This window comes from Montipora foliosa, chromosome 12 (assembly GCF_036669935.1).
Source record: "Montipora foliosa isolate CH-2021 chromosome 12, ASM3666993v2, whole genome shotgun sequence".
Taxonomy (NCBI): domain Eukaryota; kingdom Metazoa; phylum Cnidaria; class Anthozoa; order Scleractinia; family Acroporidae; genus Montipora; species Montipora foliosa.
Window position 1 is genome coordinate 29595249 of NC_090880.1, and position 22500 is coordinate 29617748.

Genomic DNA, 22500 nt, shown 5'->3' on the forward strand with positions numbered 1-22500 from the left:
GTGCGAACAAGAATTACTCTAAAATCCTCGCGAGAATTGCTGCACGCCACACAAGCTACACGGGGCAAAGTCTCTGGAAAACGTTCCCTGAATGACGTTTTGTGGATTTATGCTTCTCCGTTGTGACTTAAAAGGTGTAAAAAAAAAGTAACTGAATATGTCAGAAGCGGACTCTGATGCGATATCTGCGACACCTAAACTTGCGAAATGAGTTCTTGAGTTACACTTAATGATTAGCTAAGGGTGATTTCAAATCACCGTAAGCTCATTTGCATATATTTTTTTGTCGGCCTAAGCTCGTCATGGTAAGATACAAGTTTCTTGCAATAGTTCCTTTAGCTCTTAGCTTCATTATTCAGTTTCACCTACACAGGAACATTGCTTATGAATGGCAAAGTGATTTGTTACAACATTCTTCGAAAATGATATTATGAAATTATATAAATTGATTGATTGACTGGTGTGACTCTTTTCCAGGGCCTTCATGTACTTCAACCACAAGATGCAGTGCTGAAGGAAATTGAGCATTGAAATTTAATTGGAGGGAATTTCCTGAGATGCACGAAACAGACAGTGCTGATTGCAAATTGTGATGCAATTGTGAATAATAATTGATGTCTTTGTGTCAACACTTGGGAGGGTAGAGGTTTCATTGCCATTTTGGATATACCTTGTGAACATTATTAGGTCAAACTGTTTTAGCTGGGTCAAGTAAATATTTTGTTCCAGACATCAGGTAATTATGGAAGAGTCGAATGCTCTCACATTGAACTGGGTGAAATACAAGGGAGAAATATTCACTGCAACAATCAGTGACTTCTCCGCTCATGTACTGTAAGTTTTTTGACAAAAATCAAGAAAGGTTTCACTGTCCCTTGGGTCTGAGGAAATTGTCAGTCATCGTTCAGTGGCAAATACATCAAACACAAGTGATAGCTTTCTAATAAACACATCTGCATGTGGCAACAATGATTTAAAGATAATTAGTCATAGTATACTAATTTGTAGTATTTTTCATCGGAACTGGCGGGTGGCGCACCTCATACAGTTCGATGTAACTTGTAAATTCGGTCCAACCATGCAGTTAATTTGTCATAGTATACTAATTTGTAGTATTTTTCATCAGAACTGGCGGGTGGCGCACCTCATACAGTTCGATGTAACTTGTAAATTCGGTTTAACCATGCAGTTAATTTGTCACAGTATACTAATTTGTAGTATTTTTCATCGGAACTGGCGGGTGGCGCGCCTCATACAGTTCGATGTAACTTGTAAATTCGGTCTAACCATGCAGTTAATTTGTCATAGTACACTAATTTGTAGTATTTTTCATCGGAACTGGCGGGTGGCGCACCTCATACAGTTCGATGTAACTTGTAAATTCGGTCTAACCATGCAGTTAATTTGTCATAGTATACTAATTTGTAGTATTTTTCATCGGAACTGGCGGGTGGCGCACCTCATACAGTTCAATGTAACTTGTAAATTCGGTCTAACCATGCAGTTAATTTGTCATAGTACACTAATTTGTAGTATTTTTCATCGGAACTGGCGGGTGGCACACCTCATACAGTTCGATGTAACTTGTAAATTCGGTCTAACCATGCAGTTAATTTGTCATAGTATACTAATTTGTAGTATTTTTTATCGGAACTGGCGGGTGGCGCACCTCATACAGTTCAATGTAACTTGTAAATTCGGTCTAACCATGCACTTAATTTGTCATAGTACACTAATTTGTAGTATTTTTCATCGGAACTGGCGGGTGGCACACCTCATACAGTTCGATGTAACTTGTAAATTCGGTCTAACCATGCAGTTAATTTGTCATAGTATACTAATTTGTAGTATTTTTTGTCGGATCTGGCGGGTGGCGCACCTCATACAGTTCGATGTAACTTGAAAAGTAGGTGTACCCATGCAGGTAATCCATGTGGTTAATTTGTTTTAGTATGCTAGTATTACCCAACTGAACTGGCAGGTGAACTGTAAACCCGGAGGTAAGCCGCACCCTGACCTTACCAGCTGAAATTTATGGAGAAAAGTTTTTTGACAGAAAACAAAAGAAATCCAAAGTCTAGTCTTTAGAAGTCAAGTTCATCCACTGTTCATCAAACGTTAACTCACTATTCACTAATATTGAAACGGAAAATACTTTAATGTAATTTTAGCACTTTAATGTAATGAACATCGTTTTTACCAACTTGACATATGATTGATCTTTTTCTGGTATTTGTTGACAGGAATTTCTTAAACACAGTTTTGTCATAGATTTTTTTGCATTACAACAAGAATATGAGCAGAACGTTTGTAGCTTAGTACATGCAACTAGGCATAAAATTGGATGCAAAGATGGAAAACTGGCCAACAGAGGCAGCCTTTTTCAGATCTTCCCGCAGATAAGCCGCGCCCATTTCTAAAAACTATATTTGTAATTGGGGTAACATAAGCCAGATTTTTATACTTATTTAATAATAAAATCCCTTGCATATATTTTATTCCTTATTTTGATGAATTTGTATGGGTTATGAAATAGTGATGAGTGAATTTAGGGAATAATTTCACACACGCTTTGTCCAAAATCAAATAATTTCATAAGCCTTAAGGCAAGAAAAATTATTTGATTTTGGACAAAACACAAGTGGAATTATTCCCAAGTTTCACGAGTATACATTTTACCATTTCATCAGCTATAAATCATGGTTGACAAATCGCATTCATAGGACGTGGGTTTTTTCAAAAGTGGACACCATTTTGGCACGGTAGAAAAAGTTGCCATGGTACCTCATGTTATTAATTGAATTATTTTATTGAACTTATTGCAAGAATTTTATTGTACACTTAGATTCTATTGAAAGTAATATAGACAAATGATTATTTTTAGATTTGAAATAAAAATTTATGCATTCACAAACTCTAGAACTTGTTCTTTTTCCTACGTAAAATCGACTAACCTTTCATCCATTTCACTTTTTATTAACATTTCCTGGCTTACGTCAGGTTTTAAATGCTATTATTTAGAGATATCGTAAACATTTTGCTGAGATTTTGTGCACTAAAACACCAACATTTTAAAAACATTTCACATACTTTTCCAGTCCAGTTTTTTGAGGGTTTTTGTAGACATTTTATAGACATTTCATGCATTCTTCTCACTCACTTTTTACAGAGATAACACTGACATTTTATATGGATGGATTTACAGAGATTTTTTCTCGTGTAAATTTTACAGAGAAAGTAAAGAGATTTTACAGACATTTTGTACTTATCACATAAAATCTCTGTAAATTTTTCCTTCAATTTACATAGATTTTATTGAGATTTTGTACACATTTTATGTCATTGTAAGGACGAAAATGTGTTAAATTTTACAGACTTTTTATGGAGTTACAAAATCTCTGTAAGTGTGCAAATTTACAGAGATTGTAATTTACAAAGAAAATGTGGACATTTAACAGAGATTTTACCAACTTTTTTGAAGTCTGTAAATGGTTCAAGTTTTCCAGTGTAAAAAACAGCAAAAAGAGGATCTAAATAATTAAGTTCAGTGAAAACCGGCCGAATTGTTGCCCATGAAAACCTGCACGTTTCCGACATGACAATTGGAAAACAAACTGTTCATTGCTTGCGGCTGGAATCTGAAAACCTGTTGGGAATTTTGTAAATGAAGAACTCCAGCGTGAGGACTTTCTGAGCTTGAGCTTGAAAGAACTGCTGGACCGGGCGACGGCTGGGTGTTTAAAGAGGTGCATTATGGGATTTGTGTAAGTAGAGGATAGGACTCCAGTGGACTCCGATTGACTTCCCCCTCCCAATATGAACAGATATCACTTCCGGTTCCATTTCACGACTAGAGTTATAGTAACTCCAGTGGAATCTAGATTTGACGACTGGAATCTAGTTGAGTGTCTTGGACATGTGTAAGTTTCCGTTAAAGTAATATCCATCGCTGCCATTCAGTGCTGGTAAGGTTAACTGTTTCTGTCCTAGTAAATAGCACTGTCTACTTAAATGATTACAGGGTCTGGCAGTCCATACAAAGACAACTTACTGCACCAAAATATATCCCACAGCTTTGATATGCTTGTCACCGTTGTCACCTCCGTACATGGCCTCGTTTCCACACGAATTGGTGATGTCGTGATAACCTCCAGTGCCAAAGCCGAGTCTTGAGTCACAAGAATCGCAGTAGGCCCCTTCGTTACGAACAACGCCAATTCTTACTTTGGAGCTTCCGGTAGCGTTACACTGAACATTAAACCCCTCCGCAAGACAAGCACCTGTTTGCAAGGAAGCTTGTGGGCCAATTAGCTTCTTCCATTCAGCCAGGCCAAGTGATACGTTGCGATGTTTCCCATCGGCAATCAGCGAATAGAGAGAATCAGCCCGTTTGTTAATGACTACGAAATTTGGGTGTTGTGCGGCAGAGATCTTCATACCGAGACAGATCTTATTGAAGGATGTGTTCCAGTAAGTTGGTAACTTTGTTTCTTGTGTGTCGAACCCAGTCTGTCCTCCAGGAAGGTTGTAGGATTTCTTGTTGCTCCAAAGACTCGAATTGTAGAGGAACGTTTGCTGTAAAAAACAAGGAAAGAAACTCTAACCAAAAGGATCACACATTCAAGCTACGTTTTAGTAATAATGGCCGGTTGAAATGGCGTGTTTGGAGTACGTTAACTCTAGAGAGATCATTTAATTCGGGGCTTCGCACAAGAAAGTGCTCAACCGCACTTATTTGCTGCCTGCATTAGCGGCCAGCGACAACATTAGCTTTGGCGGTTGTAAAAGGAAGGAATTTCCCTCTTCAAATCAGAATAGACAATAAAAACAACAATAGTCAAAGCACCTTATTAGATGCATGTCCAATGTTGAAATCGAACATGATGTGTCCCTTTAAGGTGATTCCTGAGAAAAAAAAGTTGTCGAACGATTTCTTGAGGCTTTCCCTAAATGTTCCGTACTAATCACTGTTTTGAGAGCTACAATAAAAAGGATATGTCACCGTGCTTGCTTAAGAGATATAATGTGCCAATGTTACCCCACTGATGCCTGTACTGATATTGATCACGCCCGTTATTTCATCGGCTCAGGGTACATTTTGCGGTAGCTAAATGAGAGGGTTTTTAAAGTAACACTTGAAAAAACACCTGATAGGTAGAAAGTCTAGAGCATATGGCACACTGTCTTTAATATATAGTTTAGGGAAAAATCACTCAAATTAAAACGACGTCGACTCAAAACGTTTCTCGAGACGTTGTTTTCAAGATAATAATTTACATCGCTGGGTAAGGGGCTTTGTGTACGTTTTTAGACATACCTTTTTTCCTTCCGATAATTTTTAATTTTTTTTTGTTTTAAAGGGGCTAATTTGAACACCAAAATTATGGAATAAAAAATATAGGTCACCTTGGTCGTTTAAGAGCAAAACAGCATCGTACCTGTCTATCTCGATTATCGTCGATGGAAACAACAAAATTCGCCACGTTTTCTCGAAATTTACGCCCTTAATCGCAAAGAATTATGGGTCATTCACAACTTCTCTCACTTGTTTTGAGCACTGTCTCAGCGTGTATGATCAATTTACGCCATATTTACAATGTTGCAAATTTGATCTCATTGATAAATATTGACACACCATATGCGCAGTACAGGATGCGCAGTGCAATACTGAGGAATCACCGTAAGGCTAAGCATTTGCTATCTATTTCCAACAATATAAGGAGATGGTAAAGGTAGACATTATTTTAGCTTAGGGTAAATGAAGCTGTTTATTCTTACTTGAAGAGCATCATTTGAGGGACACATTGTGACGGGCACAGTGGTGTTAAAGTTGGGGAGAAGATTAAGGGGACACTCCGTGAAGCTTATTGAAATCAACGTGCATCTAATTATGGTCGATTTCTGGTTATATCTGTAGCAACAAAAACAATAACAATTGAACGACCATGCATTAAATGTAAAGGTGTAGTCAAGAGATCATGATCTCTTGGTGTAGTACACTGAAATACCAGTACCGTATCAAATACGTCTATTAAGTAAGCACTTGTTGAGTATGGTTAACTTTAAAAATTATTGCTAACATTTCACATATTTCAAAGACCAAAGATTGGTCTTTCAAATCTCAGCCGTACAGCCAGCCTTGCTTTATAATTTCTTTCCTCCGAGGGACCCGATTCTATTCCCCTTCTCTCATTGCGGATTACATATATAGACATGCGCACTCTGAGGAACACTAGAAAAGCGTAGAGAATTTCTATCTCTGATTCAATGTTATAAAATAATTTTGGTATTCATAATCTCTCTTTCCCAGATTTCTTTGAAATTGCCAAAATAACGCGTACAAGAGCTCATGACGACTACAAACTTTACTTCAAAAGCGCGGTTTGTAATTGAAAATATTCTTTCTTTATTCGCATTGTAAGGAAATGGAACGAATAACCAGGATATATTGTACACGCCGAATCATTACCAGTTTTTAAGAGTAGGCTTATAATTTATTTGAATATTTATCGAATTAGTACTGGTAGCTAGCAAATTTATCTAGTTATCGAAACTTTTGTATGTGTTTTAGTTTAGGGAAATTATTTTTATACAGGGTTTACCTCATAACTTTCCTTTTCAGGAAGTTTTTGTATTTGTGTTGTAGTCTCCTGAATAAAAAGTTATGTTAGGTTATGTTATGTTAGGTTAGGTTAGGTTAGGTTAGGTTAGGTTATGTTACGTTACGTTATGTTATGTTATGTTATGTTATGTTATGTTATGCTATGTGATGTGATGTTATGTTTACCAAGAGAAAATGAGGGGACAGAGAGGGAGGCTCATGGCGTTGGCCGGGATATGTCATGTCCACGAAAGTTATTTTTAGACGAACGAAAGTCTTTGTTCTAACGGAAGTCTGTCTTCCGAGACGTCCGCATGCACAAACGTCAAGTCCACTTCGTCCGCCATTACATGAAATCTTTGCTTTTTGTTCAAACATCAGACCGAGGTTGACCTGCATGCGGACGTCTCGGAAGACTTCTACTCGTCTAAAAATAACTTTCGTGGACATGACATATCCCAAGGGCTGGACCGGGAGCCTCCCTCTCTGTCCCCTCATTTTCTCTTGGTTTACGCAGCTGTTGGTTATTGTGGGTTGGGGCGCTTGCCTTGAAATCCCGAGGTCCTGAGGTCAACACCCGTTCTGACCACTGGATGTACCTACAATCACTGTCATAAGTCGTTGGAACACCGACCCCCTTTCCCCCGTTCAATGTTGCATAGTGCAATGCACCCAAACTAACTGTTCAGTACGTTTTAGTTTCTAAGCGCAATGCACCCAAACTAACTGTTCAGTACGTTTTAGTTTCTAAGCACCAAACTAACTGTTCAGTACGTTTTAGTTTCTAAGCGCAATGCACCCAAACTAACTGTTCAGTACGTTTTAGTTTCTAAGCACCAAACTAACTGTTCAGTACGTTTTAGTTTCTGAGCGCAATGCACCCAAACTAACTGTTCAGTACGTTTTAGTTTCTAAGCACCAAACTAACTGTTCAGTACGTTTTAGTTTCTAAGCGCAATGCACCCAAACTAACTGTTCAGTACGTTTTAGTTTCTAAGCAACATTGAAAGGTGGGAGGAGAGGGAGGGATGCTCGATTAATCCCGTCGGTGTACCAACATTGTGTCACTGATTGTACTTCACCTTCCCAGGTGCACTTGTAAATAGCCAACTAGTTTGCTCCTCGAAAAAGCTAATGTTTTGTTCTGTCCGTTTCATTGGCCATTTGGAGTAGTGATTGGCTGATTCCGATCTACTTTAAAAAACGAAAACGACCATTGGAATTTAACTTCAATTCAGAGTTTCTATGATTTTGGCTCCCTCAGAGATGCGTCTGAGTTCGCACGCTGGCATGCTTGTAAAAATGATTAGCGATCCGTGGAACAAATGCAGGTTGGAGTAAATCACAAAATACATGTAATACCTTGTTTCCATCAATCTTCACGACCGGTGTCCATCCTCCAGCTCCGCATCCGAAATCTCCAAAGTGACACAAGACGGAAGTTAGTGCAGAGTCCAAGTGAAGTGTGGTAAGCACGCTTGTGTTAAATCTGTAAATTGGACAGTTAAACACGCTAATTTGAGTTATATTGAGTTCATAAATATTAAGTAGTAACTTAAGTTACTCCAGTAAGGGTTTGGAATATACGCTGTGTAAAGCTGATATAAGAAAATTAAATGCCACACGAGGTTTCGTTCGATGTTTACGAGTAACTATGAACTTGGAACATGCGCATGCAAATTTCCGCCTTAACCCCTGGGAAATGATCGCTTCGTCAGTGAATTTATACTACAGACCCAAGTGGTTCGAAGGGTAGATAGCGCTATCTACTGGATAAATCACTATCCTCTGGATATTGATTTATCCGGTGGATGGCGTTATCGATCTTTTGAACAACCGAGGCCAGTACTCCAATTACTTAGTCGGCATTTATGAATACCGTCTATAGTCGGTCATTTTTGTTCTGATTTGAAGGCCCTTTGTCAAGCGTGCGTGGTCGCCATAGTAACATGATTTAGGGACTTTATGAAACTGAGCTGCTCTCGACCAATCAAAATAGAGTGGTTTCTTAAGTCTTTAGGGAAAAATATGCAATGTACTCACTTGTCCTTTTTATCAGCTTCGAACAGGGCTTTGCATGAGGGAGCTGAAAGAGAAACAAAAACGATTAGTCCAGGAGCGATTTAACCAGGTCCCTTTCAAAATAACAGAGGAAAAAATTAATGGTAATATACAACAGAAAAACTTGCTACTTGATCAACACTTTCAGCACCAAACATGTCATTCAAATGAAGACAGGTGCTGGCGCAAACTGCTTGGTACGTAACCACCAGCACCTCGATTTAAGCGACATCAAATACTGACCGATAGCTATTTCGCAGTGATCTCCCGTGAAGCCGATCTTACAGTTGCAGTGGAAACCTTTATTTTTCACGTCTGGTAAACTTGTACCTCCGTTTTGGCAAGATGAAGAGGCACATTGGTTCTGAAATACAAAAAAAAAAATTGTCTTTTAGACATTACGCAAAATCGTTTAACTTCGACATAATGAGTTTCGATTATTCTTTCTGTAGTTCTAGAACTTGTTTTTATTTTTTTTATACGCATCAATGCTATTAGTCGTTGACATGCGCATGCTGAGATACGAGTATTGTCATGCCAAGCTTTGATAGCGGTCACGTGGTCACAAGTGCTTGGTGAACCGAGCCAGAGTTGTTAGCAAATGAAATAGAGGCCGTCGACCTGCTGCTTTCATGTCAGGATACACACAACTTTCTTTAGACGTTATTGCAAATAAACTAGACGCTCCAAGAGCGTAAACTGGCTTGCCTTTTGTACCTGTTTGTCCTCCTCAAATTTTCGTACTCATTCCCAAACACCCTAACAAGTTATAAGTCAGGAAACGAAACACTATTTATTTTTAAAATAGCTCCACGTTTGTAAATAATCATTGCATGAATTAAATTTGGTCAAGAATAGGCTTTTGTACATTATGCTTTTACTTTGCCACTAAAATGTCCATTTTAATGCTCCTTCCTGCTAAAATGCTTGGTCTCCCCCCAAAAGGTCGCCAAAATACACAGTAAATGCTCATTATACGTAGGCTGATGGGGTTGTTTTTGAAATTTCATTTCTTTTTTTTTAATTTCAACATTTCAACACAAATAAAGGCTCAGCCTCACAAAAACTAAAAAAATATAATTTAATAATGTAATTTAATTCAATTCTTGAGCTCCATATGGGTATATTTTGTTTAAAGATGTACTAAAACGCCATGCGCGTTACAATGACTTTCGACGCCGTTGCCGGTTAAGTTAATGATTCTACTGTGTGAACCAGAGAAATCTACGCATTTCTCACTACCCTCTCGATCCTAAGAAAATACGGGCAGAAGGCTCTACGCACAAAGACACCACTTAGCAGGGGAGTTACAGACAAGACTTTTACCGGCACGGAAAAAAGAAACGAAAACAAATAAAAACAAGATGCTTCCGTGAAGCATACACTGGGTTGCCTGTGGTACATGTTAGAGAAAATCAGAAGGGACTGAATTGTGTGGTATTGAACTACAGTATTCCAGTCTCTAAAGAATAACAAATAAAAAAGAAGCGAGAAACGTTGGCTTCTGGGCTGACATGTTGATAATTTCCAAGTTCCCTGCCCTCTGAGCATCTGACATCTCTGTTAAACTAAAATCTGCTGAAGTTAAACCATGACCGGCAGGGTTAGTGTCTGGATGGGAGATCAAAACAATATACCCCTCAAAACAGAAGCATCGGACCGAAAATACTATTAACGTGAACAAATGCGAACTCAGCAAGGTACAGATTTTGTTAGCTTGCTTTATGCAAAACAAATATTGATGCAAAAGTATAACTATTGATACACAGTTTTTAGAAAGAGCAGAAGGAAGTTTCCTGGACGGTCGATCGAGAATAAAATATTTACGACATGAAAACAACATTAATTTTGAACCGTGAATATAGAATATATAAAAAGTTACGATCAGCGACAAACATTTTGGGAGATTTGTGCTACGTTCAAATAAATCGCAAAATCGAAAGTGACATGGCCGGAATTGAGCGGGCGCTGTGATTAAGTTACCGCGGCATGTTTACTCGCCAAACTACACTCGTGATAAAATTTTGGAAATTATCAGCTCACTTTGATTTCGGCTCGACGGGCGATAGATTGTTGTCGAAGTCCATTACTCGTCGCTTTTACGATTCCAGGTATGTGTTTTCACCGCCTGCCTAGTTTATCCAACTGACTTTCCATTATTGAGCTCCATAAGGGTATATTTTGTTTAAAGATCCACTAAAACGCCCTTCGCGTTAGATGAGTTTCGACGCCATTGCAGGTTAAGTTTATCATTCCACTGTGTCCACCAGAGAAATCTACGCATTTCCATTACCCTCTCTATCCTAAGAAAATGCGAGCAGAAGGCTCCATGCACAAAGATACCACTTAGCATGGGAGTGACAGGCAAGACTTTTACCAACACGGAAAAAACGACGAAATGAAACGCAGATTCCGATTGGGTTTGCCATGCTGGCAACCCAGTAAAAATAAAACCAACAAATGAAACGCAGTTTCCGACTGGGCTTGGCAACCCAGTAATAAACGCTAAGCTGCACAAAAACGTATATATAGAGCACAAATAAAGTATAATAATTTAATGTATGGCATTTGATATTTAAGTGGAAGTTAATCGTTGTTGTTGTATTGCAAGATAAGTGATGTCAAGAGATTATGAAGGTAAGAGAAGTAATCCCTCATACTGGCCCTATTCCCATCGTAATCCCTGTTAAGTTATTTTTAGATCTCCTGCGAGATCCGGTATTCCCACGAGGGTTAACTGATAGCCAATCACATGTCCTCATTTTTACCAATGTTGACAGCTGAGCAAATTCCCACGCAATGATCGCGTCGTTCGCGATTTACCATCAAACAAAAATGGCGGAGGATGGTGAGACAAACGCGTATATACATTTTGTGGACGAACGTGACTTGTAGACTACACAGTTAAGCGATTACAATGACTTATGTTTTGAAACCTGTATCTTGGAAGGAACGAGTTATGTAACCGACAGGATTTTGTACAGAATGGCAAATGGACGACTATAGTCGATAAGTACGATCTCTCTGACTTTAATGAACGCATTCTCGGTTTCCTTTGCGGGGTTAAAATATGATGACTTAATTCTTATATGGTGATAAAGTAGACAGATAGAGCTCAACAACAGTACCAAACATGAAAGGAAAAATTGAATCAAGTGTCCGATAAAAATTTTTGAACCCGCGTTATCGGATTCAAGTGAATTTGCAAAGCACGTATGTTAAATATAGCTGTCTCCTTAAAAAAAAATTTAACACGGTTTCGTATATGGCACAACCTTGAATGTGGTATCATTGGAAACTAGACAATTAAGCGATTTCAGTTATAGATTTTTGAAACCTGTATCTTGAAAGGATCGAGTTTTATAAGCGACAGAATTTTGTAAACATCGGCAATTCGCAGACTACAGTCAACAAGTAATATATCGCTGACTTGGTTAACGCGTTCTTGATTTTCTTCGCGGGATTAAAATCTGACGACTTAATTCTTAGATATTCATAAATTAGACAGATATCAGACATGAAAGGAAAACTTGAACAGACAGCGCGATAAAAATGTATGAACAAGTGGTATCGCATGAAGTAAATTTGCAAGGCACGCATGTTAAATATACCTGCATCTTTCAAAATTATTAAACACGGGTTTCGTACATTGGACAGTGTTGAAATTGGTGTCACTGTAAACAACACAGTTAAGCGATTTGAATTATATATCTTTGCATCTTGTATCTTGAAAGTAACGAGTTTTATAGGCGACAGAATTTTGTACACAATGAAATATCGCGGACTACAGTCACAAAGTAACATATTCCTGACTTGGTCAACGCGCTCTCGATTTTCTTAGCGGACTTAAACTATGGTGACTTAATTCTATGACATTCATAAATTCGACAGCTAACACTTTCAAACAGTACCACACATGACAGGAAAATTTTAATTGACCGCACGATAAAAATTTTTAAAACCGTAAGATCGGATGGAAGTCAATTTGCAACGCACGCGTAAAATATAGCTCCCTCTTACAAATTATTTAACACAGTTTCCTACATTAGACAAACGTAAAATTGGTATCAGAGTGAATTATACGGTTAACTGATTTCCATGATATATGATTGCAAACTGTATCTTGACGGGGACGAGTTTTGTAAGCGACAGAATTTTGTAGACGATGAGAAAGTGCGCACTAAAATGGACAAGTAACGCAATGCAACCAAGGTAAACATATCTGCGTCGGACAAAATTATTTAACACGGTTTGATAGATTGGAAATTCTTCAAATTGGTATCACTGTAAATTAGACAGTTAAGCAATTCCAAGGATGTATGTTTGAAACCTGTCACAGTCTTGTAGACAATGAATTTTATCAGGCCATGAAACTCAATTTTGAAAACGGTGAGTGGCATCGTACAGAATTTGCTGCACTTTCCCTCCTCCACGAAACTTCCACGTAACGCGCGCGGTAACATTATCCGCGGGAAAATTGATATCATCTAAAAATAACCTAAGAGGGATTACGATGGGAATAGGGCCAGTATGAGGGATTACTTCTCTTACCTTTATAATCTCTTGGTGATGTTTAAATGTAATCTTCTAAGGATTGTTCTTGTCGATTTGGTTGTAAAAAATATTTTACCTTTCATTTTCTCTGAAAAATGTTTTTTTTGGGGGGAAAATGCAACAAAAATGCTCGAATAATGCTTAATGTTTTTGCCTTAATAAAATGCTCAAAGAAATGCCAGCATAATGTACAAAAGCCTTGTCAATAACGCAAAAATTCACCTAAATGAGCCTTAGATAAGCTTAAAGAAATAGTGTTGGCTTCCCAAATGTACTTCATTTTACAACAGATCGGAAGGACCAAAACAGCAAGAATTCCTGTCATCAATCGTTTTGAAAACCGTGACTGCTCTTATATCAAATTTCAAATCACTTCTGCAAATTAGTTAATATTTACACAACACGATGAATCAGCAGAGGGAGAAAATCTCACAAAAACCTCTTCCAGCCAAAAAAAATATTGAAAGCAACAACAAATTAGCTATTAGAGGCAAAAAACCTTCTTATTTCATTCCGTGCGTGTGAACAACACACACCAGAATGACAAAGCAGCAAGAATTCCTGTCATCGTTATGAAAACCGCTCCCATATCAAATTTCAACCCACGTATGCAAATTTGTTAATATTTACACAGGGTTCGAAATTAACAGGCGTCCAGTCGTCAGAGACGACCAGAATTTGACCCTGACAACCAGTAATTACATATTCAACTTGTAGTTGAATACAGAATAATAGACCGTATTCGTAGCGTAGCGTTTTTCCTGACCTATCCATGTATTTTGAGAAATAACTTTTTTGAATTTGCCGCGCTAATTAAAGGTCGTTTGCGGGCCGTTTGCGGGAAACAAGACTCAAAGTTTTGAAAACGCCTCCCCGTTCCCTTATCCTCATTTTCTTTGGCATCAATTCCACAAAATTAAGGTTACACTTCCCATGATACATTGCAAGCCTGAAGAAGTATAATCTCACATGAATAGATTATGCTTGGAAGTGCGTGATATTTATTCGTGGCAAGAGGTGAAACGAAAGCTTTCGTCAATTATAAAGGCAGCTACTGAGTTGTTATTAACGTTTACCACGACAACGAATGGCGCGAAAGTGGTTCTAAAAATAGATAGATCAGGAAAAACGCTACTTCATAGAAACAAAGTGGGAGATGGAGTCTCCTACTGATGGACTCTAGTATAGGTCCAACAAATGTTTTGTTCACCAGGCCACCCGGTTAGAAGAGAAGCTTAAATTCCATATACGAAATTTAAGGAATTGTCTCTTAAAAATAGTGTTCACGTGACGTCACTGCGGCCATGTTGGTGTCCCCAACTAATCCTCCGGGAATTGAGCTCTACTGAGTATCATGCAAACGGTTTCTTTTATCTCGGTGGAAAACCAAGGTTGATGAATTACTCTTCAGTTACTGTGCATTTTTTGTACCAAATTTCGGAAAAATCTTCAAGATTCCATTCAAATCTCGGAAGCTCCAATGAGGAATTTGGATTTTCATTTCAGTCTCGTCGATACTGGTCACGCGTGACGTAGCTCAACTGTAACATGCACGTTTGCAGTGTGAGTTACAGACGAAAGGAAGAAGTGATCGTCGCACATAACTGGACAATTTAAGCAATTGTCTTTTATAGACACCTGAAAAAGTCAGTTGGCCTCAACGGGATACGACCTCGTGACCTCTGAGATGCCGGTGCAATGCTCTGACAACTGAGCCATGAAGACATTCAGTTCGGAGCACCTGCTCCCAACTGAGATAATTTCTTGGATCACTTTTCCCTTTCGTAAATCTCACCTGAACAGAGAGGTGATGTGAGGTTGCGTTGATCCTTAATTCGTCGGGGTCTCTGTATCGATCAGAAGACAGCAACTCGCACCAGAGCTTGCCATCAGATGCTCTTGATGCAGCCATGTTGAAAGACAGGCAAAAGGGATGACTTAGACATTCAAAAGTGCAGTCAAAGACATCGGCAACCGTGTGTGTACCAACTCTTGGCACATTCAGATAATGCGAGTCGTCTTTTACGAACACATCTTGTGGCACATCGGGGTGATACCATGTATGTAATCCTGTAGCACGTAATAGCACGCAAATTATAGAATTTTTTTTCTGGGGGCGACAATCATATCATTCGCTATTTCCCCCATCCCATAATGCAATAGGTTTTAGGGGGTTCTTTGCATAAATACAATACAAGTTATTTACTCTCGGGAGTGTATCATGCTTCAGTGAACGAGGATATCCATTGTTTTAATGCAAATAACCCTCAAAATAAACTGTGTTATGGGATTGGTGAAAATAGCGAAAAAAATTAAGCTGTTATTTCTTCGCCAGGCTCTGCGCCAAATATATATACTCTAAATACTGAGGGAAGGTCTAGTTTCATGCATTACAATAGCGATATTCATTGTTTATAAACAATTCTTTTGACATTTAAATTTTGCCAAAGACAAAATAGCCTTTGTTTCGACAGCCGATAGATCTCTGGTTGGCACATTAATGACAACCTGGAATAAGTTACGTAACGGTGAGTATCGCTATACGATACAGTTTTTTTTTAATTGTCCCATCCACGTGGGGATTTTTTAAAAGTATTTTCAATTTATAAACATGAATAAAAGATTGGAAAGTCCGATGCACTAAAACGGGATAAAATGAAACGGCTTAACATAATCTAATTCGCTACTTGCACAATCCCATAATGCAATACGTTTAGGGGGGTTTCTTACATAAAAACAACAGTAGTTTTTTACTTATGGGACTTCAGTGAACTAGATATCTATTGTTTCAATGCAAATAACCCCCCAAAGCGAATTGCATTATGGAATTGTGCAAGTAGTGAATAGGTATAAAAAGATGACATAACATATTTATGTGCAGAATATTGAAGTAAAAAACTTTGAAGACAGTAGTATAACTGAACTTCTAGTAAAAATCATGAAATCGCCAAGTAAGTTTGCTAACGTTCTTTTAAAAAGCACGGATGTTTGAGCCAATTTTGAATGTGTAAGCAAGAGAATTCCCTGTCTTCGACTATAAAAAAGTGGTTGAAAGAGCGCTGACTCGTTTTAGTACGACACCTTGCGTGTGGACTTGCGTTATACGACGGGGATTCGGCTGGCGATGTAAGTTCATCTTTGCATGTCAGTGCACGTGTGTGAAAGCAAACTTCCCGTTTTTGCAATAACTTCGCCATTATTCTGAGTCATTAAGAATTATCAGTTCTGAGGAGATCGTGTCATCAACATATTAACCTCAAATTTGGGCATATCACATCACCTGCAGGGCGTTCTCAAAACAGTCGAGTCGTTTTTTGCTTGAGGTCAGTAAATTGAACAAATTACTATCTGAGAAGACTGCAGAAAGTCTGTCATTTCAAATACAGCATTTTTTTTCAGTCGTCTTTGTCAGTGATTCCATGTTCGGTCCCATAATCTTCTCTGAAAGGGGTTGTCCGACGCTATACTAAGTAGGGAGCTTTTACAACGACGACGGGAACGGCAACGAGAACGTCATCTAAAAGCATAAATTCCTGTTATTGTAATCACTTCAAAAATAAACTAATAACGTTATTTTTATAGCGCTCAATGATCCATGTATCGCTGTCCATGGCGCTTTACAATTTACAATTTTCAAACAACAATTATTGAAATGATAATGATAAAATCAAATGATGAAAGAAATATCAAACCAGTCGATAAAAAATCGAAAATGATTAAAATGAAAAAAATCAAATAACTAATTAAATTTCCTATTATCAAGGAATAATGTAAAGAGAAACGTTTTGAGTCTGCTTTTAAAACTAGCAACTGAAGAGCAAGAACGAATATTCAAAGATAACCTATTCCAAAGTCTTGGAGCAGCGAATGAAAAGGACCGACAGCCATAAGTGGAGAGCTTAGCTCTAGGTTCAACAAGAAGTTTATTTGTAACAGAGCGAAGAGAGTAGCAAGAGGAACGATAGGAAAGACGATTAGACAGATAGCAAGGAGCCAGACCATTTAAGGCCTTATAAGTGAGCAGAAGCAACTTGAAGATAACCCTATAGTATACAGGAAGCCAATGAAGATCAATCAACACAGGGGTGATGTGATCAAACTTCCCTGTAAAAGTAACAACACGAGCAGTAGAATTCTGAACTTGCTGTAGCCTGTCAACAAGACATTTAGGGAGCCCATAAAGAAGAGCATGCATTACAGTAATCGAGTCTGGATCGGAAAAAATGAAAGCGTGAACAATAGTGTGAGCAGCATTTAATTTAGAAGTAAAATGTTTCCTAATAGAAGACAGATTTGTTAAGTGAAAGTAAGACCACTTGCAAATCTTGCCGACTTGAAGTTCCCCAGTCATACATTCATCGAAAACTACTCCCAAATTAACAGCAGAAATACAAGGGACAATAGTTTCACCACAAACTACGATCTCATCTAATGGAGGGCGACTAAGAAACCTAGAGTGGATACACATCAGCTCTGTCTTATCATGATTTAGCTTCAAACCATTAGCAAGCATCCACGATGAAATGTCAGTGAGACATTGCTCCAAAGACTGTCTTGATTGTGCAAGCTGTTGGTTACCCTTAAACGACAAATACAACTGAGAATCGTCAGCGTAAAAATGATAACTAACATTATGACGCTTAACAACGTCAGCTAATGGAGAAGTATAGAGCAAGTAAAGAAGAGGCCCTAGTACTGAGCCCTGTGGCACTCCAACATCAAGGTTGACAAGGCACGAGGAAGACTCATTGATACCAACGAATTGCTTCCTATTCGTGAGGTACGAACTGAACCAACTTAGAACAACATCCCTGACACCAAAACCATTAGCACTGAAGTCTAGCTATCAAGTAAGACATCATGAACAACTGTATCAAACGCAGCTGACATATCAAGGAAAATCAGAATGACACAGTTGCCAGCATCAACAGATTGTAGGATGTCGTTGTAGATACGTACCAAAGCCATTTCAGTGCTGTGCATAGCTTTATACGCCGACTGAAACAAATCATGAAGATCATTTTCAGCAAGATAACAATTAAGCTGATATGCAACAGCCTTTTCAATCAGTTTAGATAAAAACTGAAGATTTGAAACAGGAAGGAAATTTGAAAAAAATTCATGATCAGCATTAGCTTTTTTAAGAATAGGAGTGAGTTTGGCCACTTTAAGAGAATCAGGAAACACATTTTTATACAGAGAAAGGTTCGAGACTATTCCAAACATGACAATAGTGTCGCAGTCCCTCGAGAATGAAACCGCTTAATTTAGGCCGCGGGGAGAAAATGAAAATTTATCTCCAAGTACCGACGTTCTCCACAAAACCTCAAATGTGACTATTTCACGTTGTTGTTTTGCTAACGAAGGCAAAGAAATGGACAAAAATGAAAAACGCATTTGGAGACTGGGCCGATGTGTCTTCAAGGATAGACGCGTGTTCACAAGCTCCGCAGGTACTTGAACAAAAAGCTGTTTGTTTTGTGTATAAACCTCTCACTCAAGAACGATAGCGACTGATGGGCAAACAAGACAAGGACAAAAAGCGCCAAAGAGTGAGTAGCTCGGACGCCAAAACCGAAACCAATGAAGAAGCGATGGACTCTCAAGATGGCGCCCTCATCTCGCTAACGGTTATTGAATACCAAGGACTAATAGCAAAGATAACAAACTTAGAAGACAAACACAAAGCAAGTGACAACCGCATCTTGAACCTAGAATTACGGCTAGATGAAGCCCAGGCGGAAATAGACTCTCTCAAAAACCAGTTAGGCGTAACTTTTAAAGTGGTTGACGAGACGAAAGAATCGCTCGAGTTTACTCAAAAGGAATACAGCGACTTGGCTGAACGTGTTAGAGCGTCTGAAACAGAGCAGTCTGCCCAATGGAACGAAATTACTCATCAAAGCATTTACAGCCGGCGCTGGAACCTGATATTCTACCGTACGTGTAATGGAATCTCCTAAAAAGAAAACTGCGCAGCACTAGTAAAGAATGTTTTGATCCAGCAATTGCATTTACCGGCAGAAATTGTTCATTCCATGAAGTTCTGCGGCGCCAACCGCCTTGGTAAACAAAACGCTAATAAAACTAGGCCCCTCATTGTGCGCTTGACTTGTCGTTCCGACAGAGAGCTAGTGTGGAAAAATCGTTTTCGGTTGAAGGATTCCCCAGTTGCAATCGGTGAAGATTTTCCTAAACACATTCAAGATATTAGGAGAAAAGTGTTAGTTCCAGCTTTGCAAAGGATCAAGAAAGAAAATCCTCGCGCAAAAGCATCCGTCATTGGAAACAGGCTAATCGTTATTGGCAAAAGGTATTTTCACTACAACGTTCCAAAAGAATGGCTGCCAACCATAATACCTACTGTGAATGGTCCAAGAGTCAACACGCAGCCCCAAGAAGACAACGACCACGAAGAAGCCTAATGCCACGTTCCGTTTTCGACTCGCTAGGTATGAGACTTGTCATAATCAGAACTGTCTTTGTGTGTAAACCATTGTAAATCTGATCGCGATAGTTAATTGTCAAGCGGTAGCGCTAATCGCGTCACTACTTTTATGTTCTATGATGCAGCTCAGAGCAGAACGCGAAACCACTTTATCGTGGCGCGTTGCAAGGCCGCTAACCGAGCCTTTCTTAGTTGCCTATCTGTTGTGCTACGTAGTACTCGCTATTTTACGTTGTCCACTATGTTTTTTTAGCTACTTGTGGTTCTTATTTGTTTGTTTTCTGTTTTTGCTCGCGTTCGCCAAAAGTATGCTAATTTCGCCAATCCTGCATTTAATTAGGCCTAAGGATAGCACTCAAAGTCACATGCCAACGCTTTCCAAAACACGGTTTTTTATCCGACACAAAAACGACTTCACACCCAAGCCTGAACATTAAAATTCAGTCACTAAATGTGAAAGGGCTAGGTAAATCAATTAAGCGGCGATCAATCTTCCGGTGGTTGCATAACCAAAAGTATCCGTTTGCGACACACAGAGACACACAGCACTATAGAATGCGCTCAATTCTGGGAAGCAGAGTGGGGCAGGAAAGCCTTTTTCAGTCACGGCTCTTCGAACAGTAAAGGGGTTATTATACTTGTTAACCCAAATCTAGAGCTAAAAGTTGAAAAATGTATCACTGACAAAAATGGAAGATATATCCTACTTGACTTAATCGTTGACGAATCCCGCATTATACTTCTTAACATTTATGCACCGAATGATGTTAATCAACAATTAACCTTCTTTAGAAGTCTCCAAAACCTACTAGCAGAATTTGCGCATGGAAATATCGTTGTTGCAGGAGACTTCAACTGCGCCCTGATGGAAATGGACAAGAAGGGAGGAAACTCGATTTTAAAAAAAGCTCGCGTTATTCAGGAGATCGAACGCCTTATCAACCTGTATGACTGACTTATCCGATATTTGGCGCCGTCGCAACCCGGACACTGATCGATTTACTTGGGGAAACAAGTCTCGCAAAATTCAAGTTCGGCTTGACTTTTTCCTATTTCAAAGGACCTTTCCTCAGATGTGCAATCCTGCAGCATAATCAATGCGCCTGAATCAGATCACTCAGCGATCACGCTACATTTAAAATCCGAAAGCCTGATGCAACCTAAAGGACCCGGCTTCTGGAAATTCAACAAGTCTTTACTAGAAGATTGTGAATATGTTAATAAACTTCATGAAGAAATTCCACTGTTTAAGAACAAGTACTCAGACGTCCGAAATGCAAGTCTAAGGTGGGACCTCATTAAAATACAAATTCGCGGCTTTACAATCAAATTCTCAAAAATTAGAGCCAAACGACGAAGAAATGAAGAATATATACTACAAAATAAAGCCAATCAATTATTAGAACAAACTGAAAAGAATCCCAGCGACAAAAAGCTCTTAAATGAACTTTACGGCACCAATCTACGCTTACGAGCACTAATGCGTCAAAAGACAAAAGGTGCCATCATCATGCAGAAGCAGAGCCAGGTGGCAAGAGCAAGGCGAACACAATATAAAGCATTTTCTTAACCTCGAAAAACGGAACCATTGCAGAAAAAGTGTAACAAAGTTAAAGATCAATGATAATGATTATACCCCCCTCCCCTCGCACAGGCGGCCTTTCTGCGGAGTTTTATAAATTTTTTCTGTCAGAAATCTGTACCGATATAATCGCAAGCTTCAACTTCGCCTTCAAATCCGCAATGCTTTCTATTAGCCAAAGACACGGGATCATATCGTTAATTCCCAAAAAACACAAGGACAAAAGCCTGCTGGAAAATCTCAGACCCATCTGGCATCGATTACAAAATTTTGACAAAATCAATTGCGAAAATGATAGAAAAAGTGCTTTGAAAAATCATCAACCCTAATTAAACCGGTTATATCAAAGGTCGTCTCATAGGCGAGAATGTTCGACTTATTCAAGACGCTATGTTTCACACTAAACAGAAAGAAAAACCCGGCATTGCATTTTTCTTGGACTTCCGAAAAGCGTTTGACACAATTGAATGGGACTACTTAAAAGCGGCGCTACAAAGATTTAATTTCGGCCCTGACATCCTAAATTGGTTTGACGTCATTTACAACAAGGCCTCTAGTTGCGTTTTGCATAATGGGCACGCGTCAGGCTTTTTTCTTTTGGAAAGAGGTATTCAGGTGGGCCAGAAAGAAATAAAAATTACACAGTATGCAGACGATACCACGGTACTGGTGCGCGATCTCGATTCCGTTTCGCAATTACTGAACCTCTTAAGCGAATTTAAGAATATCAGCGGCTTAGAGGTTAACAAGCATAAAACTGAAGCAATGTGGCTTGGTTCTTGGAGGAATTGCAATGAAAAGCCTTTCGGTTTCAAATGGCCCCACAACTCAATTTACGCCCTAGGTGTTCACTTCTCGTATGACCCTGTACTTGCTAATAAGCTAAACTTTGAAGAAAAGGTGTACAACCTAGAACAAACTCTACACAGCTGGAAAGGAAGACACCTCACTCTCGTTGGCAGGATAAACATCGTCAAAACACTAGGTCTAGCTAAACTTGTATACAGCACTTCGCTTTTAACAATCTCGAAGCCGCTTATAGACACTATTGACAAAATTATTTTTGGCTTTATTTGGGAAGGTAAAACCCCCAAAATTAAGAGAAAAACGATTATCGCGGTAAAGAAACACGGTGGCTTGAAAATGATTGACTTCGAAATCATGGAACGTGCCTTGAAAATAGCTTGGATTAAACGCATCGCAGAAGGTGGTGATGCTTCGTGGAAATCCATCCTACGCTACGCAGTCAGGCAG

The 22500-nt window shown here is 38.9% G+C and overlaps 1 protein-coding gene and 1 long non-coding RNA gene across 2 annotated transcripts in view; one reads left to right on the forward strand and one right to left on the reverse strand.

Moving 5' to 3' along the window:
- Nucleotides 1-2914, forward strand: part of LOC137979522 (uncharacterized) — an 11157-nt gene extending 8243 nt beyond the window's left edge. The window contains exon 3 of the long non-coding RNA XR_011118356.1: nt 478-2914. This is a non-coding gene — a long non-coding RNA (uncharacterized lncRNA). The remainder of the gene's footprint in view (nt 1-477) is intronic.
- Nucleotides 2915-2934: 20 nt separating this feature from the next.
- Nucleotides 2935-22500, reverse strand: part of LOC137979520 (uncharacterized) — a 24333-nt gene continuing 4767 nt past the window's right edge. Inside the window, exons 2-6 of the mRNA XM_068826789.1 lie at nt 15012-15286; nt 8906-9026; nt 8645-8687; nt 7964-8090; nt 2935-4575 (exon numbers count right to left, since the gene is read on the reverse strand). Coding sequence (XP_068682890.1) covers nt 4048-4575; nt 7964-8090; nt 8645-8687; nt 8906-9026; nt 15012-15286 — 1094 coding nt within the window. The 3' untranslated portion in view covers nt 2935-4047. The remainder of the gene's footprint in view (nt 4576-7963; nt 8091-8644; nt 8688-8905; nt 9027-15011; nt 15287-22500) is intronic.